Source organism: Balaenoptera physalus, assembly GCF_965194825.1.
Source record: "Balaenoptera physalus genome assembly, chromosome: 3".
NCBI classification, from domain to species: domain Eukaryota; kingdom Metazoa; phylum Chordata; class Mammalia; order Artiodactyla; family Balaenopteridae; genus Balaenoptera; species Balaenoptera physalus.
Genome location: NC_138890.1, coordinates 51,916,319 through 51,937,162, shown reverse-complemented (window position 1 = coordinate 51,937,162; position 20,844 = coordinate 51,916,319). Strand labels below are relative to the sequence as shown.

The window sequence follows — 20,844 nt, the reverse complement described above, 5'->3', positions numbered from 1 at the left end:
AGAGTGTCTTTTTAAAATGTAAATTAGTTGTCAACATTTAAACATTAGGAGATTTCACATAAGAGTCTGCGCTTCTGCCTTGTCTTGGAAACTTAAGAAGCTGTGTTAGCATGGGATGGAGGGTCCAGCCTGGCCTGGGTGCCCTGGAGCTGAGCGCCATCCCCTCTGCAGGCGGTGCCCTCCATCCCCAGCTTGCCCCCCGCCACCGGCCCAACTCCTGCATTGATGGCATCAGCCTGGCCCTTGCTTGGCCCTGCATTTGGGAGCGCTGCCCTGGGTCCTGTCCTTATGAGCCACAGAAGGGCATGAGCTGGTAGTGGCACAGGGAAGGGCCATGAACCAGCTCTGAGCTTGCGGTGGGGAAGCCCAGGCCCAGGTGAAGCCCCTACCGCTTCTTCCCTGAGGGGCCCCAAGCCATCTCATCCCCTCTCTGGGCTGTGTTTTTTTCCATTTGTAAAAAGAGCATAGTCTCAAGGTTTCCTCCCACCCGCGAGCACTGCGGATATTCTGGGAAGCTGAGGCTGTTCTCTGGGGTGGGGGACAAGGGGCAGCTGCAGGCTTCTCTCTGCTCCCTGTAACCACTCTCTGTCCCTCCCTCTTGCCCTCCTCTCTCCTTTCACTCCTTCCATGGCTGCCTTCAAACTTCGCTTCCAAGTCGCTGGGGACCTTATCACCCTACTCCCAGGTAATTAAACTGGTTCCAGGAGACCTTTTCTATAATTGTGTCCTTTATGCTGACCAAGCAGACCCCCAATTTCCCCCCCACCCCCTGAAGCCCCTGAAGGTGCTCCCCCAATGCAAGCAGAGACAGGGAGACTTAGGAGCATGACCTGGAGGAAGTGGCAGTGGCTTAAAGGGTAGAGATGGCTGGGAGCGAACCTTTCTACCCAGAGATGGCCTCCCTGATGCTTCTGTGATCCTTGGCCAGGATTCCAGGGTCCTGACCCACGGGTTCCATTCAAGGGCATGTGAGTGATGGGTGAAGGCCCTGAAAAGTCTCTGCAGCCTTCCTTGGGCTGTGCATGTAACCCAGGGAGGGAGGTCTCTGTATTCAGAAGGGCAAAACCGTGCTTCAGCCCCTGGGATCCCAGATTCCATGTCACTTCCCCACCTGACTGCTGGACCCTTGGGCTATAGGCCCCCCTAATGGCAGATCTTGCTCATGGACCTGCTTCCTCCTCCAGGACATCTATGAGAACCTGGACCTCCGGCAGAGACGGGCCTCCAGCCCGGGATACATCGACTCCCCCACCTACGGCCGGCAGGGCATGTCCCCCACCTTCTCCCGCTCACCTCATCACTATTACCGCTCCGGTAAGGAAGGGGGAAGCTCCCAAAGGGACAGGAAGAGCCAGGGGGGACAACACAGTGCCTAGATGTCCCCAGCTGCTGAGACAGCATGGGGCTTCCCTGGGTTTTCTCCATTACAACGTGGTCCTCTGGAGGCTCGTGGCCACCCAGGCCTCACTGAGTCCCTGCAGATGCCACTGGCAGGGGAAGAAGAGGGGTTCATGGTACTGAGATGCAGCAGGAAGATGGGTGGCGTGCTGCTGCGGGGAGGGGAGTGGCAGGAATCCCAGCCGTCCTGGCTGGAAGAAAACGTCTCCATCCTCATCCTTTGTCCTGTCCCATCCAGAGGGCAGAACCAGAGGATCAGAAATGGGGCAGTGTCCTGGCCTTCACCTGAGGGCCACCCTGAGGTTAGGGATGAAGCAGGCAGAGCAATTAAGGGAGGGGCCCAGGTGGGGAGCTAAGAGGAGCAAAGATGCCTTCCTGAAGCTCAGTGCTGTTGACTCTTACAACCCACAAAATCTGACTTTGGGGTGAAGCAAGACAACAGGGTCAAGCCTGTTTCTGCAGACCCGGTGCATGAGAGCACAGCCCCCATCCCTGCTGTCATCGCCTCACTGCTGCCGTAACCACCGCCACTGCATTAATGCCTGTTTTTTCTGTGCCTCTGCTCTCTCTGGGGACCACTGCCTGCGTGCTCCAGGGCCCGAGAGTGGCCGGAGCTCTCCTTACCATAGCCAGTTAGATGTGAGGTCCTCCACTCCGACCTCTTACCAGGCTCCCAAGCACTTTCACATCCCAGGTAGGCTGCCAGCCCGGAATTCCTGGCATGGGTGCATGCTCTGTGGTGTCGCCGGGCGCCCTGCACCGGCACCGAGGAGAAACTGGGTGCTGGGGACTCTCCCCAACCAGTCACCCGCACTAACTGGCCTCCAGCTCCAACACGCCCACTGGCCATAGCCCACTCCCTAGACAGAACCAGCCTTGATTAGGACCACCAGGAAGCAGCCCAGGGAAGTGCCTCGAATGTCCAAGGGCTGTGATGGGACATGGCAGTAACTGTGCTGAAGGTCATGGGCTTTTGGGATTGAATCCTTGATTCTGCTGCTTATAAGCTTGTGACCTCAGACCAGCTACTTAGCTTCCTTGAGCCTGTGTTGTTCCTTCTGGACAGCCAGGCACTGTTCTGGGTCCTGAAAGTGCAACTGTGCTCAAACCAGCCCAGATCCTTCAGGGTGTTTAAGTTCTAATGTGGGGAGAGAGCTAATAAATGAGTAAACAAATAAGTAAAAGGATAATTTCAGGAGATATAGGTGCTAAACATAATAAAACAGGGCACTGCGATAGAGTGATGGCGTGGGGGAGGCTGGGCTATGTGAGGTGGTCAGGGAAGGCTTCTTGGAGGAGGTGACATTGAAGCCAAAAGAGACCCCAGAGAAAAACATCCTGGGCAGAGGGAACAGCAAGTCCAAAGGCCCTGAAACACTGAGCCTGCAGCTGGCCAGCATGGCTGGAGGTGGTGAGCATGAGGGAAAGTGATGGGAGGTAAGAGGAAGGCAGGGGCTGGGTGACCTGGGACAAAGTCTCACCCTGAGCTACAGCAGAGCCGAGCCTAGGCCCCAGTCTCCCAACTCTTAGCTCAGGTTTTCACTCCCCACTCACTTTTCCCCAAGAGTTGGTCTTGCCGTTTCATCTACACCTTTCTCAGTTGCCCCAGAAAGGTCCCATCCAGCCTACTGGGGAGGAGGGGGTGAGAGTGCTGAACTGTGGCTGCGGGGTTCTGGGGACGCCCACGTGGAATGAGGCATGGCTGCTGGGTGGGCACCTTCCCGCATGGGGTCTTGCTGAGCACGCGCCCGCCTTATGCCTGCATGCCCACCATCCAAGCCCCAAGCCCCTGCCTCAGCCCCATTTGAATCCATCCATTCCTTTCCCCTCACCTTTCTTGGAACCTGATGGGATGAGGCTGGAAGCTCACCTTTGGAAGAGGAAGTCCACTGGGGGAAAGATGGGGGAGCCTTGGGAGAAGTTGCTAACCACCTCTCTCTTCTGGGACCCACTGACCAACTGGCCGTCTCCTTTTCTCCTGTCTTTCTCTCTCCTCCCCACTGTCCCTTCCCGGTCTGACTGGCAGCTGGAGAAAGTAACATCTACCGGAAACCCCCGATCTACAAACGGCATGGTATGGTCGGGGGCAGAGAGGGCTTGGCCAGGCAAGGGGAGGGGCAGTTAATCATCTGTGCAGATGGCTCTGTAGGGCCACCAGAGGGACACATACAAGGCTGCAACTCGGTCCTTCTTGTTGGCTGCCCCCCAGTCACTCAAGGTGGCCTTGGGGAGGGGGTTGGTGTCATTTCAAAACGGCAAGGAAGGCCTTGTATCCCCTACATCCTTTCCCACCATCTCCTCACTACCCCCCTTGCCCTGCTATCTGCTATCCTAAAGCCCATGGTCCGAGAAACCCTTGTCAAATGCATGTAGCCCTGGGAGAGTGACACTCCAAGGCGCTGGTACTCACACTTGGACGTTCGTTAGAATCGTGTGGAATGCATACAGATTCCTGGGCCCACCCCAGACTTAATGAATCCAAATTTTGTATTTGTTACAGTTTCTCCAGGTGATTCTAATGCCCAGCCCAGCTTGGGAACCACTGCTCTAAACTGTTCTCAGTCACCATGTCCTCAGAGTAGATGGAGGCCTGGAGAGGGGATACGGATGAGAAAGGAACTGAGGGTGCCTTCATTCATTCATCCATATAGTGTTTCTTACAGAACTGTCTGTGGGCCAACTGTACCCAAGAGATTTATTTAAAAAACAGATACCTTGGCCCCCTCCCCTGCCCTAGACCTCCTTAATTAGAAATACTAAAGAGTTTGCCCTACGAATCTGCCCTGTAACCAGTTCCATTCACGATTCCTACCTGTGCTCCCTATGGGAACCACCACTGAGACCTGTTCATTCTTGCAAAAGCACTCAGTTGAATGAGCACACCCCTTCCTCTGAGGATGCAGAGGCACAGCTGCCACCCTGTATCACCCTTAGGTACCTATGGGTACCTATGGGATCACAGGGGGAACACAAAATTGGATGAGCATGGAGACAGGCAGAAGCAGCCCTGTACTGGGATCTAAACTCACTGAGCTGGTGGAGGAGGTGGTACAAGTATAAATAGTGGCTCTGGGTGCTTACCATCTGACAGTTTAGACAAACATCCTCGACTTCAGAGCGGACTGGGCTGGGGTCCAGGTGAGTCCTGAGCAGTGCACATCTACATGTGGCTGTGGAGGACACGCCATGTACCCCCAGTGGCCACAGAAAGGCACCAACCCTGACAAAGGTAGTTTAACTTTATATCCAGAAAAGACCCCCAGGTCCCAAGCCCCTCAGGACTGTGTGGGATTTTCTAGGTGGGCCTGAGGGGCAGCACCAAAGCAGGCTCAGGAGGAGTCTGGGCTGGAGGTGGATTGTGCAGATAAGAGGGTGGATGAAAGGGCTGAATGAGAACGGCTGGAGTGGGAAGGGCTGCACAGGACCCACATCAAAGAGGATTTGCAAGCTTTGGGAGCAAGTGCTGCTGGCTGGCTGAGAGCCATCCCAGGACCCTCTGCTGCTCTGGCTCCACGGAGCCTAGGGCTTGTCCCTATAGCTTCTCCCTCCTAAGGAATGATCAGGGGCCCCATCTCCTTTCCCCAGCCCTCTCTCTGCCCTAGTCAGCTTCTCACCAGTCTTGGGTGTGAGAGTCATTGCCCTGGAAGGTTTTGTGCCTACAGTGGGTTTGATGGTCACCCCCATGTTGTGGACTTCAGGGGGAAGCTTAGAGCTGGATGATGCCTCAGCCAGCAGACCAGTTCTGATACAGACAAGGAAACTGAGGCGGAGAGGGTCACGATTTGCCCAGTGCTACAGCTGAATTAAGTGGCAGAACTGGAACCAGAACCCAGCGTTGCTGACTCGCTGGCCAGTGCTCCTTCCCTCAGGCCGTCTAGTCTCCCCCAAGCAGGATTTGTCATTTCACTATGAGGAGAAAGGTGACCTGACTCAACATGCAGCAGGCCCTGCTTGGCGATCCCACCCAAGACGTGGCTCCAATCCACAACAAGGCTGGCTTCTAGAGGGTGAGGAACGTAGTAAGGGCAAGGACTCACCTGGGACCTGTCTAATCTTACTTAAAGGAGCCACGGCCTTAGTGTTCACTTAGGAGAGTCTGTGGAATTGGTAGGAGGAGCCCTGAGCTGGGGTCTGATCCAGTTCTGGTCTAACTTGCTATGTGGTCTGAGCAAGACCCTTCCCCTCTCAGGTGTTCAGATTCCCAACCGTAAAATCAGAGGCTTGGCCTCAGTGCTTTTCCAGCTCCGATGCTCCGTGTCCCAGACGCTGGCCTGGACGTGGCCTCACTCCCCAGGGCTGGAGCCTGGCTGAGACAAGGGAGAGTGTGTCCAGGACACTCTCCTAGGACATTCTGCCTCCCTGAAGCTCTCTCTTTGGGTCCTTTGCAGGTGATTTGTCGACAGCAACCAAGAGCAAAACAAGTGAAGACATCAGCCAGGCCTCCAAGTACAGCCCAGCCTACTCGCCAGACCCCTACTATGCTGCGGAGTCTGAGTACTGGACCTACCACGGGTCCCCCAAAGGTATCACCCATCACAGGGGAGCCAGGACCAGAGCCCCGTCACCTACGCCAGTGACACAGGGCCAGCACAGACAGTTGCCCACTCCTTCACACGATAGTTCATTTATTCATTCAGCAAACAGGTACTAAGGGCAGCCATGGGCCCTAGGGAGATACTAGGAAGCAAACTAGATCAGGTCCTTGCCCTTGTGTATGAGACATCGGCCCCAACTGGAGAGGGAGGTGATGGACAGCAGGTGAGGTACAGGAGGTAGAAGAGCTGATGGTAGGGGCATGCTGTCCAGTCTGGAAGATGACAGAAGCTGCTCAGATGCAGAGCCTCAGCTACCACAGGAAGGGTGAGGAGCAGGTAAGCCAGCAGAGTGTAGAAATGCACCTGCAAAGACCCAAGATGGGAGGGTAGGCTCCACTGGAGCAAAGGATTGGCTGTCAGCTCAACCTTGAGCTCAGGGAGGGAGGGGAGGGGGTGGGGGATGAGAGGCCAGATCCCACAGGGCCTTGTGGGTTGAGGTCAGGATTTTGGTCTTTATCCAAAATAGGAAGAAGTTGTTAAAAGTGGTGACATGATCAGATTTGTATTTTTAAGAGACCACTTTGGCTGTAGGTGGAAAATGGTTTGGAGAACAGAAGAGAGAGGATGTTGGGAGATGGAAGGCTCTCACAGGCACCCTGGCAAGGGGTCCTAATGGTCCTCAAGGTGCCATCCCACCTAATCAGACATCCCAGGCTGTTTCTTTTAAGTATGGGGAGGAGTTGTCAGTAAGTGCCACTTTGATTCAACACATACCTTTAGTAATGAATGTCCATTTTGAACAAAGCTTCATGGGAGCTCAGAGATGACCCTGTGCCACCCTCAAAGAATTCTCCACTTAGAAAGGGGATAAGACACAAGCACAACTATAACCCAAAGTAGACAGTGATCAGTGCCCGTGGGAGATAGTGTTCAGAGGCTGCACAGGCAAGAGGGACCAGACCCAACAGGCATGGGGGGGAGAGGGGGAATCTTAGATGAGACTATTTCAATCACACACACACACACAAAAGAAACAAAAAAAAAGAAAAACCACCTCCAAAAGGCTTAAGCCAAAACAGGGATTTTCTGGGTCATGTGACCAAAAGTTTTTGAGGCATAGCTGGATCTAGAGGTGGATGAACATCATCAGGACTTGACCTGTCCTGTGGGTTGGGTGGCTCCAGTCTCAGGCTGATTCTGCCCTTATCATGGGAAGACGAGTTCTGGCAGGTCCGGGCTTACCCTCCATCTTGGCAGAAAGAGGGCTTTTTCTCCTACCAGTCGCAGGAAAAGTCCCAATGCTGAGGTTTATTAGATCTGTCTGGGCAGTCAGCTTCACCTGCACTTTGCAGCCCAAGAATGGGAAGGGATGCTGGCCATCTCAGTATAGGGAGGCCCATGGTGGAGGCAGTTCACCAAAGTGCACTTGTGCGGGGTCACTCAGCTAGAAAGTGGTGGAGCCAAGAGGAAACCCCCACCTGTCAAGGCTGTACTGCCCCCCATGCCCTCTCGCCTGAGCAGGCTGAGTGGGGAGCATGGGCAGGAGCTGATCCTAGCTGTCTTTTGGCAGTGCCCCGAGCCAGAAGGTTCTCGTCTGGAGGAGAGGAGGACGATTTTGACCGCAGCATGCACAAGGTAAGCAGGCCACACCACTGAATGAGATGCTTAGATGGTATGTTACTGAGGATTTTTTCATTTGTGAGGGACAGAAACCAAATTCAAACTCACTCATGATAGAAAAGAGAAATGCAAAACTTGGCATAACTGAAAAGTCAACTGGTAGGATTAGCTGCAGGTACAACTTGATCCAGCTGCTAAACAAACTGCCATAGGGAAATTCACTCTCTCTGCTCTTATGCTGGATTGCCTCTGCATTGGCCTCATGCTCAAGCAGGTTCTTCTCATGTTGTGGTCAGTGGATGCCAGTGACTTGTGCATCACTGGTGGGGATGGAAGGTGGTGCAGCTGCTGAGAAAGAGTTTGTGGTCCCTCAAAAAGTTACCACATAGAACTACCATAGAAACTGTCGACTGAAAACAAAAAACCGCACAACCTAAAAGTTGAGAATTATGTTTTATTCAGCAGACATACCGAGGACCTAAGCCCAGGAGACAGCCTCTCAGATAGCTCTGAGAGAGTGTTCCAAAGAGGTAAGGGAGGAGCCAGGAATATGTAGGAGTTTTTGCAAAAATAAAATCAGGAAGTCGAACATCACAAGATTGCTGCTGATTAATGAAAAAACAGACATCTACAGTTAATGAATTTAGTGCTTTTCTATGTAAGGGAAGATGCAAGGCCCTTGGCTCATTGAAATCATTCCTTTAATATGCACCTTAACTATCTAGGGCCAGTATCCTGTTTTTCTCCATCCTGAATCCCCTCAGGCTGCACCATTGGTGGTGGCTGCAGAGGTTGATGGCTTGATGGCTTGATGGCTTGTTTACTGATAGGGCAGGTGACCTTCTTTGCTCACAGTGCTTCCTCTTGGCCATAAATTCAACCAATGTTTGGGAGGCATTTCATGACCAATTTTGTCCCTCAGGGCTAGGAAGGCTCATCCCTTGATCAGGCGAAGGTTCTGTTGACAGGCCACTCAATGTGCTGATTTGTTTTGGATTAGACCCTGTTGATAATCTAAAATTCTCTGGATCACCTGTCTTATTAGTCTGTTGTGATCCAGGAAATGTTTTCCCTTGTTGCTTCTTCCCAGATCTAGAATTGCACTATTACAGTTATTCTCTGTAGAGTTATGTATATGATCAACTAACTCGAGACGTCATTAATTTTGCTGGAGGCTTGGTTACACTTTGGTAATGTAAGACATAATAATCTCATAAAACAGACAGGATATAAGTAATACAGCTAGTAACATTAATAAACTGATAGTGCAGCAGAGAGAGGCACAAGGCATAAATAATTTGAAAATGCCAAGAGAGAACAAACTAAAACAGTGATTAGTATAACTAGTTGTAATCTGGTCAAAATAAGCCATCAAGTCCACAGGGGAGCCAGCTAGAGAAGCCAAATTCTGGAGGGATCAGGTAGAGAGAAAAAGATAAATGTTTCGTCTTCGTTTACAAAGGTATACTTTATCAACTTGTTGAAGGTCATAGTTAGCGTAAGAGGAAAGGTTTTCTGGAAAACAGAGATTAAAAACCAGTGTATTTCAGAAAAAAGTCATAAAATTATAACTCATATTCATCAATTCATTCAGTCCATGTAATTAATTCCTGTTCATCTAGATGAAGTTGTCAGGTTTTCCATTAGTGTTTTTAAATTTCTTACCCAGTTCAGGAGTAAGATCTAAAAGTTACCAGAAACTTGTATTTATCAAAAGTCCTTTTTATGAATCTTCACTAAGATCTTCATATATAAAAGCATCAGAGTAAAACAATGATTGTGTATAAACAACAGGACTTAAAATGGCATGGTTAAAGATCTGATTGATTATAATGTAATCGACAAGAAACTTGGATATTTCTGTGACATACAACATCCTAAGATAACACCTAGAATTATGACTGATAACCTTATACCAGGACATACCAGATTTTCAGGAATTCCGTATAAATTTTGGAATATCTATATTAATGACATTTACCCATACAATATAACCTAAGAAGGTTTATCTCCAATCACTTGACAGTGCTTCTCAAGTAAGCCTAATTAGTTTAACATTTCTTTCTGAGATGTTGCAGGGTTTCTTTGAAGCATCCCAGAGTTAGCTGGAAGTCAAAAGAACTTCAGTTAGAATTTGTTATTTGGGAAGTTTTGTCAAAAATATCAAAAAGGTTTCAAAACACTTGGTCAAATAGGATCATAGGTCACTGTGAAACAATACTTATTCACTTAAAGTGACAGAAGATTTCAAAAACAAATACAGATGACTTACAGAAAAAGAATCTCACATAATCTGTTTTCAAAAGCAGTATTTCAAGATAACTTTGTTCTCTTAACAGAGAGAGGAACCAAATCCAGTCTTGCACCAGCCTACTTTTAATAGTAATAACCACTTACCTAATTAAATTTAATCCAATCCCAGCCTGACCACGTACAAAAGTCCTTTTCAGGGCTCCCTTTTTACAGTCCTTCCACAACTTTCTCTATTCTTGTTAGTCTGTCCCTTATTTTTCCATCCAGAAACAACCAGCTCTAGGACAAAATCATTCTTTCCACTTAACAAAATGCACTTCCATTCTTCATACCTTCTTTTGCTGAAAAAAACACACCCTACTCTCCTTGCATACTGAAATGTTTCCCTTATTATCTTTAGTAGCTTTAATTACATATTATAATTTTAACCCTTAAAAACGTTACTCTAGTGAAAACTGACAAGTAGCAAGTAATTGTGAACTGTTTGTCATACCAGCATTCCTGATTGGCATATCACTTAACCTCTAGAAACATACATCTTCTCATAGCATAATTTCTTTCCTCAATGTGGTACAAGAGATGTGTCTAGTAAACCCAAACATCTTTAGTTTCCTTCTTGTAGGGAGACAAAAGTAGGTAAATTTAGACCTGTTTAGCAAATAATGTTTGAGTATTTTATCTTATTTGAAGTGACCTGGATAGTCAGTGGATTCCCATTACTTAAATTAATTTAGCAAGGGCTGAGGAATCAGGATGGCAGAGGAACAGGACATGGAGCTCACCTCTTCCCACAGATACATCAAAAATACATCTACAAGTGGAACAATTTGCACAGAAAATCTAAACACTGGCCTCAGACTTCTGAAAGGGCAAGAAAACCTCCACATAACCAGATAAGACAAAAGAAAAAGAAAGACAGAAAGGAATCAGGACAGGACCTGCGCCCCAGGGAGGGAGCTGTGAAAGAGGAAGGGTTCCCACATCCTGGGAGGTTCACTCACCTGTGGGGAGATCAGCCTGGACAGAGGGGGAGCTTCAGAGCCTCGGAGGAGAGTGCAGCAACCAGTCTGTGGAAGGCAAAACGGACAGTGACCTGCACAGATGGTCAGTACTGCCGCCCTGTGCTCCCCAGACTGAGACCCTCGTCCACCCGCAGGGGCTGGGTGCTGAAGCCTGGGCTTTGGAGGTCAGACCCAGGGAGAGGGCCAGGATTGGCTATGCAGAGACAGCCTGAAGAGGGTGGAGTGTGGCAACTGAGGGTGCACTAGGAAGAAGCCTGGGCCGCCACAGAGGCAAGGTACCATGGCTGGGGGGCATGCAAGGAGAGGGGTGGGACCACCATAGGAGATTCTTTCCCTGTGCGTACGTTCTCAGGCAACAGGACACCACCTACGTGAGCTCCAGGGGCAGGTGCGAGCCACCACTGCCATCATGGGCTCCAGAGGCAGGCACGGGCAGCTGCCACCAATAAGAGAACCATGATCAGGCGCCAAGTGCTGTCCCTGCTGTCGCAGGAGTGTGCAGGCCACCACCGCAAATACGAGACCCGCAAGCAGCCACCAAGCACTGTCCTTGCTATTTCGGGAGTGTGTGGGCCACCGCCACCATTAAGAGACCCACGAGCAGGTACCAATCACTCCACCCAATGTCCGGGGAGCACGCACAGGCCGTGAGCAAGCTCCAGTCGCTGTCCCTGCTGTCCTGGGAGTGCGTGGGCCACCGCTGCTACTAAGAGACACAGAGGCAGACAACAGTCTCTGCCCCTACTGGCCTGGGGGCACACGGGCCACTGCTGCTGCTGGGAGACCCGTGAGTAGGCACCGATTGCTGCTCCTGCCATACCAGGAGTGTGCACAGGCCGCCACACATCTACACACCATTTGAAAGGAATAATGGCCAGCACACACTAAGGAAAGAGGCAGAAAGCATCCAAACTAAAAGCACCTCGATTCTGGACAAGATGGTGGAGTAGAAGGACTTGAGCTCACCTCATCTCACAAAAACACCAAAATCACAACTGACTGCTGAACAACCACTGACAAAAAAGATTGGAACCTACCAGAAAAGGTATTTTATACCCAAAGAGAAAGAAGAGGCCACAATGAGATTGTAGGAGGGGCACTTTTTCGATATAATCAAATCCCATGCCTGCTGGGTGGGTGACCCACAGACTGGAAAATAATTGTATTGCAGAGGTTCTCCCACAGGAGTGAGAGTTCTGAGCCCAACGTCAGGGTCCCCACCCTGAGGGTCTGGCATTGGGAGGAGAAGCCCCCAGAGCATTTGGCTTTGAAGGCCAGCAGTTCTTGAGTGCAGGAGCTCCACAGATGAGGGGAAACAGATTCCACTCTTGGAGGGACCCAGCACAAAGCAGTGACTCCACAGGAGCCTGGACTAGACCTACTTGCAGATCTTGAAGGGTCTCCAGGGAAGGTGGAGGTCAGCTGTGGCTCACTGTGGGGGCAAGGACACTGGCGGCAAAGGCCCCAGGGAATATTGATTGGCATGAGTTCTCAGGGAGGGTGCAATTTTGGCACCGAGACCTGGTCCCACCCAACAGCCTGTAGGCTCCAGTGCTGGAACACCTCAGGCCAAACAACAAGCAGGGCAGGGGACACAGCCCCACCAATCAACAGACAGGCTGCCTATAGTTGTACTGAGCTCACAGCCACCTCTAAACATACGCCTTGACATGGCCCTGCCCACCAGAGAGACAAGACCCAGATCCACCCACCAGTGGGCAGGCACCAGTCCCTCCCACCAGGAAGCCTGCACAAGCCCCTGGATCAACCTCACCCACCGGGGGGCAGACACCAGAAGCAAGAGGAAATACAATCTTGCAGCGTGTGGAAGGGAGACCATAAACACAGAAATTTAGAAAAAAATGAGACGGCAGAGAAATATGTTCCAGACAAAGGAACAAGATAAAAACCCAGAAGAACAACAAAGTGAAGTGGAGATAGGCAATCTACCTGAAAAAGAATTCAGAGTAATGATAGTAAAGATGATCCAAGATCTCAGAAAAAGAATGGAGGCACAGACTGAGAATACAAGAAATGTTTAAAAAAGAGCTAGAAGATCTAAAGAACAAAGAAACAGAGATGAACAATACAATAACTGAAATGAAAAACACACAAGAAGGAATCAGTAGCAGAATAAACGAGGCAGAAGAATGAATAAGTGGAAGAGAGAGTGGTTGAAATCATTGCCGTGGAACAGAATAAAGAAAAAAGAATGAAAAGAAATGAGGATAGTCTCATACACCTCTGGGACAACATTAAATGCACGAACATTCGCATTATAGGGGTCCCAGAAGGGAGAGAGAGAGAGAAAGTGCCTGAGAAAATACTGGAAGAGATTATCACTGAAAACTTCCCTAACATGGGAAAGGAAACACTCAATGAAGTCCAGGAAGTGCAAAGAGTCCCATACAGGATAAACTCAAGGAGGAACACGCCAAGACACATATTAATCAAACTGACAAAAGTTAAAGACAAAGAGAAAATAGAAAAAACAACAAGGGAAAAGCAACAAATAACATACAAGGGAATCCCCATAAGGTTAACAGCTGATTTTTCAGCAGAAACTCTGCAGGCCAGAAGGGAGTGGCATGATATATTTAAAGTGATGAAAGGGGAAAACCTATAACCAAGATTATGCTACCCAGCAAGGCTCCCATTCATATTTGATGGAGAAATCAAAAGCTTTACAGAGAAGCAAAAGCTAAAAGAATTCAGCACCATGAAACCAGCTTTACAACAAATGCTAAAGGAACTTCTCTAGGCAGAAAAGAAAAGGCCACAACTAGAAACAAGCAACTTAGGAATGGGAAAACTCACCAACAAAGGCAAACATGCATTAAAGGTAGGAAATCAGCCACACACAAATATGATATCAAAACCAGCAATCTTGAGGAGAGTACAATTGCAGGATATTGGAAATTCATTTCAAATTAAGAGACCAGCCACTTAAAAAATCTTGTATATGTATATAGACTGCTATATGAAAACCTCATGGGAGGGCTTCCCTGGTGGCGCAGTGGTTGAGAATCTGCCTGCCAATGCAGGGGACACGGGTTCGAGCCCTGGTCTGGGAAGATCCCACATGCCGCGGAGCAACTAGGCCCGTGAGCCACAACTACTGAGCCTGCGCGTCTGGAGCTTGTGCTCCGCAACGAGAGGCCGCCGAACCATGATGAAGAGTGGCCCCCGCTTGCCACAACTAGAGAAAGCCCTCACACAGAAACGAAGACCCAACACAGCCAAAAATAAATAAATAAATAAATAATAAAAAATAAAGGAATTCCTTTTAAAAAAAAAACCTCATGGGAACTGCAAACCAAAAATCTACAATAGATATACAAACAAAAAAGGAATCCAAACAAAACACTAAAGAGAGTCATCAAATCACAAAAGAGAACAAAAGAGGAAGGGAAGAAAAAAGACCTACAAAAACAAACCCAAAAGCAGCCACATAGCACAGATAGATCAGCTCAGTGCTTTGTGACCACCTAGAGGGGTGGGATAGGGAGGGTGGGAGGGAGACGCAAGAGGGAGGAGATATGGGGATATATGTATATGTATAGCTGATTCGCTTTGGTATAAAGCAGAAACTAACACGCCATTGTAAAGAAATTATACTCCAATAAAGATGTTAAAAAAAAAAAAAAACCAAAACAATTAACAAAATGGCAGTAACAGCATACATGTCGGTAGTTACCTTAAATGTAAATGGATTAAATGCTCCAGCTAAAAGACATAGGCTGGCTGAACTGATACAAAAACAAGACCCATATATATATGTCTACAAGAGACCCACTTCAGCCCTCAGGACACATACAGACTGAAAGTGAGGGGATGGAAAAAGGTATTCCATACAAATAGAAATCAAAAGAAAGCTGAAGTCGTGATACTCATATTAGATGAAATAGACTTTAAAATAAAGACTGTTGCAAGAGACAAAGAAGTATGCTACATAATGATCAATGAATCAATCCAAGAGGAAGATATAATAACTGAAAATATATATGCACCCAACATAGGAGCACTTCAATATATAAGGCAAATGCTAACAGGCATAAAAGGAGAAATTGACAGTAACAAAATAATAGGGATTTTAACACTCCACTTACATCAATGGACAGCTCATCCAGACAGAAAATCAGTAAGCAAACACAGCCTTAAATGACACGTTAGACCAGATGGACTTAATTGATATTTATAGACCATTCCATCCAAAAGCAGCAGAGTATACATTCTTCTCAAGTGCACATGGAACATTCTCCAGGATAGATCATATCCTGGGCCAGAAATCAAGCCTCAGCAAATTTAAGAAAATTGAAATCATATCAAGCATCTTTTCTGACTACAATACTATGAGACTAGAAACCAATTACAGGAAAAAATCCTGTAAAAAACACAAACACGTGGAGTAATGAACATGAAAACAAAAATAAACAAGTGGAACCTAATTAAACTTAAAAGCTTTTGCACAGCAAAGGAAACCATAAACAAAATGAAAAGACAACCCACACAATGGAAGAAAATATTTGCAAACCAAGTGGCTGACAAGGGATTAATCTCCAAAATATACAAACAGTTCATGCAGCTCTATATCAAAAAAACAAACAATGCAATCAAAATATGGGCAGAAGATCTAAATATACATTTCTCCAAAGAAGACATACAGATGCCAAAAAGCACATGAAAAGATGCTCAACATCACTAATTATCAGAGAAATGCAAATCAAAACCACCATGAGGTATCACCTCACACCAGTCAGAATGGCCATCATCAAAAAGTCTACAAACAATAAATGCTGGAGAGGATGTGGAGAAAAGGGAACCCTCGTACACTGTTGGTGGGAATGTAAATTGGTACAACTGTTATGGAGAACAGTATGGAGGTTCCTTAAAAAACTAAAAATAGAACTACCATATGATCCAGCAATCCCACTCCTGGGTATATATACAGAGAAAACCATAATTCGAAAAGATACATGCACCCCAATCTTCATTGCAGCACTATTTACGATACCCAAGACATGGAAGCAACCTAAATGTCCATCTACATAGGAATGGATAATGAAGATGTGGTACATATCTACAATGGAATATTAGCCATAAAAAAATGTAATAATGCCATTTGCAGCAACATGGATGGACCTAGAGATAATCATACTAAGTGAAGTCAGACAGAAATACAAATATCATATGATATCACTTACATGTGGAACCCCAAAAAATGATACAAATGAACTTATTTACCAAAGAGAAACAGACTCACAGCCTTCGAAAATAAACTTAGGTTACCAAAGGGGAAACGTGGGGGGGTGGGGGTGGGGGGGAGGGATAAATGAGGAGTTTGGGATTAACATATACACACTATTATATATAAAACAGATAATCAAAAACGACCTACTGTATAGCACAGGGAATCTACTCAATATTCTATAATAACCTCTCGGGAAAAGAATCTGAAAAAGAACAGATGTATGTATAATTGAATCATTTAGCTGTATACTTGAAACTAACACAACATTGTAAATCATCTATACTCCAATATAAAATTAAAATTAAATTAGAAATAACTAGGAAAAACTCTGAAGTTTTAAGTTACCAAAAATCTGGAGAAACTGTTTTAAATCAATATACCCAAAGCATAATTATTCCTAAAGGGTTCACCTGAAAACTCTTATTTTCCTTTATAATTTATGAAAATATCATCATATCAAGTTAATATTTTTGCTGACAAACTCTGAAACAGAAATAACATGAACTTATCAACCTTCAGTGAACCTTGGTACACTGAAGGTGTACCAAGTAAGATATGTCTATATTGACTGATTAAACCGGCAAGCTGAAGCTAGCTTTAATACCAGATATTAATTTAATATTGAATATTTCCTAGATACATGAACCTGAAATTCATCCTGGCCAGTTTCTTTTATGTTTAGAAGTAATTAATTTGTAAGCACTTACTTTTAAGTCAATTAAATGGAACTCTTTTATAAATTTAATTTTGACAGTATTTTCCAGAGGTAGAGACATCTCATATGTATAATGTGTACACAGACATATAAACAGACCTAACTAGAGATCTCATAGCTTCACCTTAAAAACTTAGGTATGAGTCAGGTATTACAGTATAAACTTACTAGTTTATAAATAACAGTTGGAATAAGTTAAATTAGCTTGCTCAGATGACTGAGGCTTTGCTATTTGTGGAAAAGACTTATAAGATTTGTATTTATCCTTGATAAACCCTTAAGGAGGCTATGAATTAGATTTGGGGTGAGGGAGCCTTTCCAGCAGTTTGAGTTTAAAAGGACTTTTTTGCTTTTATTTTTTTCCTCCTTGGTTTCAGGTTTTACCTGATTGAGCTAATTAGGCTCAGTCTCAGATCAATGTGGGCTGTATTTACATTTCTTATTTGTAGAGATTTGCAAAACAAAGACAGTTGCTTTTCATTCTCAAAAAAACTGGTCTGCTGCCTAAATGATATTAAAAGATTGATTTGCCCAACTGTACTTTGTTTAATTTGTTTTATATCAGTGAGAAGATTTCTGACTAAGCCAAAATTCAAGAGTTCTATGTTCTAGAATTTTAGGGTTCAATTTATCATGCTTTCAAAAGCTTGCATAAGGCATTCAACAAAGGTCCTTTTTCTGAGTGCACAGGTGAGACCCAGAGCAAAATCTCTATTATTATTTTTATTAGCCCCTTTATATTGCTCCCAGTTTTTACATTATATTATACAGGCTCAGGTAACCCTACTGGTTTCCTTTTGTATGTTTAATAATATTTCCTGAGGGGCAGATTCATACGCCCTGTCTTATGAAGCATTCCCCAGTGAAACATGTATATCACACAATATAATTAAACAAAAGAGAAATAACCATCTTATATAAAGCCCGTTTAGGTATACCAATTTTTATAAACTTTCATCTCAATTCTATCAACTTTTATACCTTTACCTTTATCTTCCATTAGGACCCAATCATCAAGCCTTGGTCTTTCAAGGAGTCCTAGAAGCTTTCCTTTCTTTTTATTCTCTGACTCTTTTATCTATTTTTAATAAAAGGCTCTGGGGTCCCCAGTGAGGGGTTGAGCCAAGGGACTCAGGCCCTTTTGTCAATCTTTTACTTGATTAATCGGCCTGTTGCCCCAAGTAATTGTTGGCCAGGTATCTCAGTGTAATTTACTTCCAGCCATTTAAATATATATGTATATTTTAAAATATTTATTTATTTATTTTGCCTGTGCTAGGTTTTAGTTGTGGCATGTGGGCTTCTTAGTTGCAGCACACGGACTCTTAGTTGTGGCATGCATGTGGGATCTAGTTCCCCAACCAGGGATAGAACCTGGGCCCCCTGCATTGGGAACATGGAGTCTTACCTACTGGACCACCAGGGAAGTCCCTAAGTATATATATTTTTTAAGTGGGGTAAATAGAGTGGACTTGTTGGGGGCCCTTTAATGTTGGGGACCTATAGGGGGCCCCTTTGTTCCATCCAACCTTACATGGTGTTGTATCAAACCTTTGTTTTAATCCCATTAACATCTGTTTTATTTATCCCATTTTTAAATAATCATCTAAAGATTTCTTTATCCTTTTGGGATAAGTCCCTTTAAAATTTCCACCTTTTTGGGAAGAAGTCTCTAAACTTTCTCTTCAGTTTACTTCCCTGTTAATCAACCTAATTAACATTAATTATCCTAATGTTTTTATTAGCATCTGTAAGACTCACTGAGGGGAAGCAGAGACCACAAATAAGGCTTCCCAAACCAGTTTTTTGTTCTTGTTGTTTTCAATTAAGGGAGTTCTTAGGTTAACCATATATATGTTTTCCACCTTCTAAGTTTTTTTTTTTATAAGTACCAGTAACACAGCTCTTAAAATTTACCAATTTAGAAGTTTCGCCAATATAAAGGATCCATCATCTGGCCATTAACAAGATGTATCTTACTGATGCAAACCAATAAGACACCAGAGAAGTCCCCACAACAGAGTGTGAAGATGTAGCCTTCACAAGATCTAGAAAGTTTACTCCCCAAAATAGCCTAAGAAAGTAAAGGCCTTCATTGCACAGGCTGATGCAACGAAGGTTAAGATGGCAAAAGCCCCTGAGAGTTGGCACAGTCAGACAAAAGACTGCTCAGAATCCCAGTCTATTCGGTTCGCTGCCGAGTTGTATACCATATGTGTACCTTCCAGGTGGCAAAGACCAAGTACTCAAAACACAGAAAGAGACATATACACATACACACACACAAAATGCCTAAGAAAATCAGGTAGAACATTTACATCTCAAAGACACAGGGAGAGAAATGCAAGTTCCCCCTAGAAGGGCTTTTGTTTCTTTAAGGTCAGAATTCTGAAAAGATGTTTTATCAAGCAGGCTTTCTCTAACTTAACTGTGTATGCAATAGAAGAGCCCCATCTTAGTCATTTTCAGGGCGAGATTTCCTTTAATTCCCAATTAAGTAAGTGCTTGTAAGTATAAGTGTTGTACATATATCTGGCTGGGGGGTTAGTTAGAAGCTGGCAATCTGTCGTCCCTTTTTCTTTTTGTTTTGAAAGCTTTGTTCCCCATTCCAGAGTCAGTTTGTGGAGATAAAATCGCTAGTGATGATCGTGTGGTGAGCCAATGTGCTGTTGTGAGCTTAACTCCTCTAGATTTTACCCTAGATTCATTTTAGCCCTCTTATGAGTCTTGGTTTCTCCCTTCAGTAGCCTACAACTACCATGGGTACTCGGATTATGGAGTGGCCAGCCCTTATGCATGTCCCTGGCAGGCAAGTTTTTAATTAAAAAGAGTGGGTTTCCCTATAGAGACAGCTGCACAGTATGAGGACTTGCCTCTACCACTCCCACAAGTTTCTCAGTTGCCTGAGGAAGCTGTTGCCAGCCAGGAGGTGCTGTTCCTTCTGAGCTGAAAGCTCTCATGAGATATCTTCACTTTTATTTTGACAAACTCTATTAAAGTAGCCAATTCAAGGAAAAACGACAGGCCAGTCTTCCACCTAATTACCCAGTCCAGCCTTACTCAGTGTCTTTCAACTGAGCCAAATCTTCCCAGTCTTTCAACTGAGGATAACCAGCTCAGTGTCTAAACTGGGCAAAAAAATCTTCCCAGTGTCTTTCAACTGAGCATAACCCAGGTACCTCTTCTTGAAACTAAGTTTCAAGGATAACCTACTACTCTTCCAGTGAGGAGTTTAACATCACTGAATAAAACTTAGGATCATCAGCCAGTAACAGGAGATCAGAGAATCAGGAGAGACTCACCCAAATTCATCTGGACTCTCTGAGGTGGCAGACGGGCCCAAGAATGCTCTGCTGGTACGTAGGCTCTGGATCCTTGGAGAGTTCAGGCAAAGGAGAAAAGTCTGCCCTGGGTCCCTTTGTAGCTGTCAAAACTGTTGACTGCATAACCTGTAAGTTGAGAATTATGTTTTATTCAGCAGACATACTAAGGACCTAAGCCCGGGAGACAGCCTCTCAGATACCTCTGAGGGACAGTTCTGAAGAGGTAAGGGAGGAACCAGGATATAAAGGAATTTTTGCAAAAACAAACAAAACAAAACAAAGCAGATAGTCAAACGTCAAAAGATTCTAATTAAAGAAAAAAACAGACATCTCACGTTAATGAATTTAGCCCTTTTCTGTGTATGGGAAGATGCACTGAAATCATTCCTTTGATAGGCACCTTAACTATCTAGGGCCAGTATCCTGTTTTACTCCATTCTGAATCCTCTCGGGGTATACCGTTGGTGGTGGCTGCAGAGGTTGTTGGCTGGATGGCTGCAACATCCTTTGTTTACTGACCCGTTAGGTGACATTCTTTGTTCACAGACCCATCAGTTCCACTCCTAGGTATATACCCAGAAGAACTGAAAACTGGTACTTAAACGAATACGTGTACACACAGGTTCCTAACAGTACTACTCACAAGAGCCGAAAGATGGAAGCAGCTCAAATGTCCATCAACTCACAAATGAATAAACAAAATGTGGCATATCCATATTACAGACTA

General features: G+C 45.7%; 1 protein-coding gene and 1 long non-coding RNA gene across 5 annotated transcripts in view; one reads left to right on the top strand and one right to left on the bottom strand.

The window, feature by feature from the left end:
• The window catches only part of ABLIM3 (actin binding LIM protein family member 3), a 145,840-nt gene that overhangs the window by 112,651 nt on the left and 12,345 nt on the right, over positions 1-20,844 (top strand). Inside the window, exons 11-16 of the mRNA XM_082454196.1 lie at positions 656-685; positions 1,185-1,314; positions 1,994-2,092; positions 3,425-3,472; positions 5,787-5,921; positions 7,504-7,568. Of these exons, the coding sequence (XP_082310322.1) occupies positions 656-685; positions 1,185-1,314; positions 1,994-2,092; positions 3,425-3,472; positions 5,787-5,921; positions 7,504-7,568 (507 nt within the window). The remainder of the gene's footprint in view (positions 1-655; positions 686-1,184; positions 1,315-1,993; positions 2,093-3,424; positions 3,473-5,786; positions 5,922-7,503; positions 7,569-20,844) is intronic.
• The window catches only part of LOC309657205, a 131,518-nt gene continuing 118,661 nt past the window's right edge, over positions 7,988-20,844 (bottom strand). For 3 of the 4 annotated variants that reach the window (XR_014261694.1, XR_014261695.1, XR_014261696.1), the window contains one exon: positions 7,988-20,243. This is a non-coding gene — a long non-coding RNA (uncharacterized lncRNA). The remainder of the gene's footprint in view (positions 20,244-20,844) is intronic. The other variant, XR_014261693.1, reaches the window with a different exon arrangement.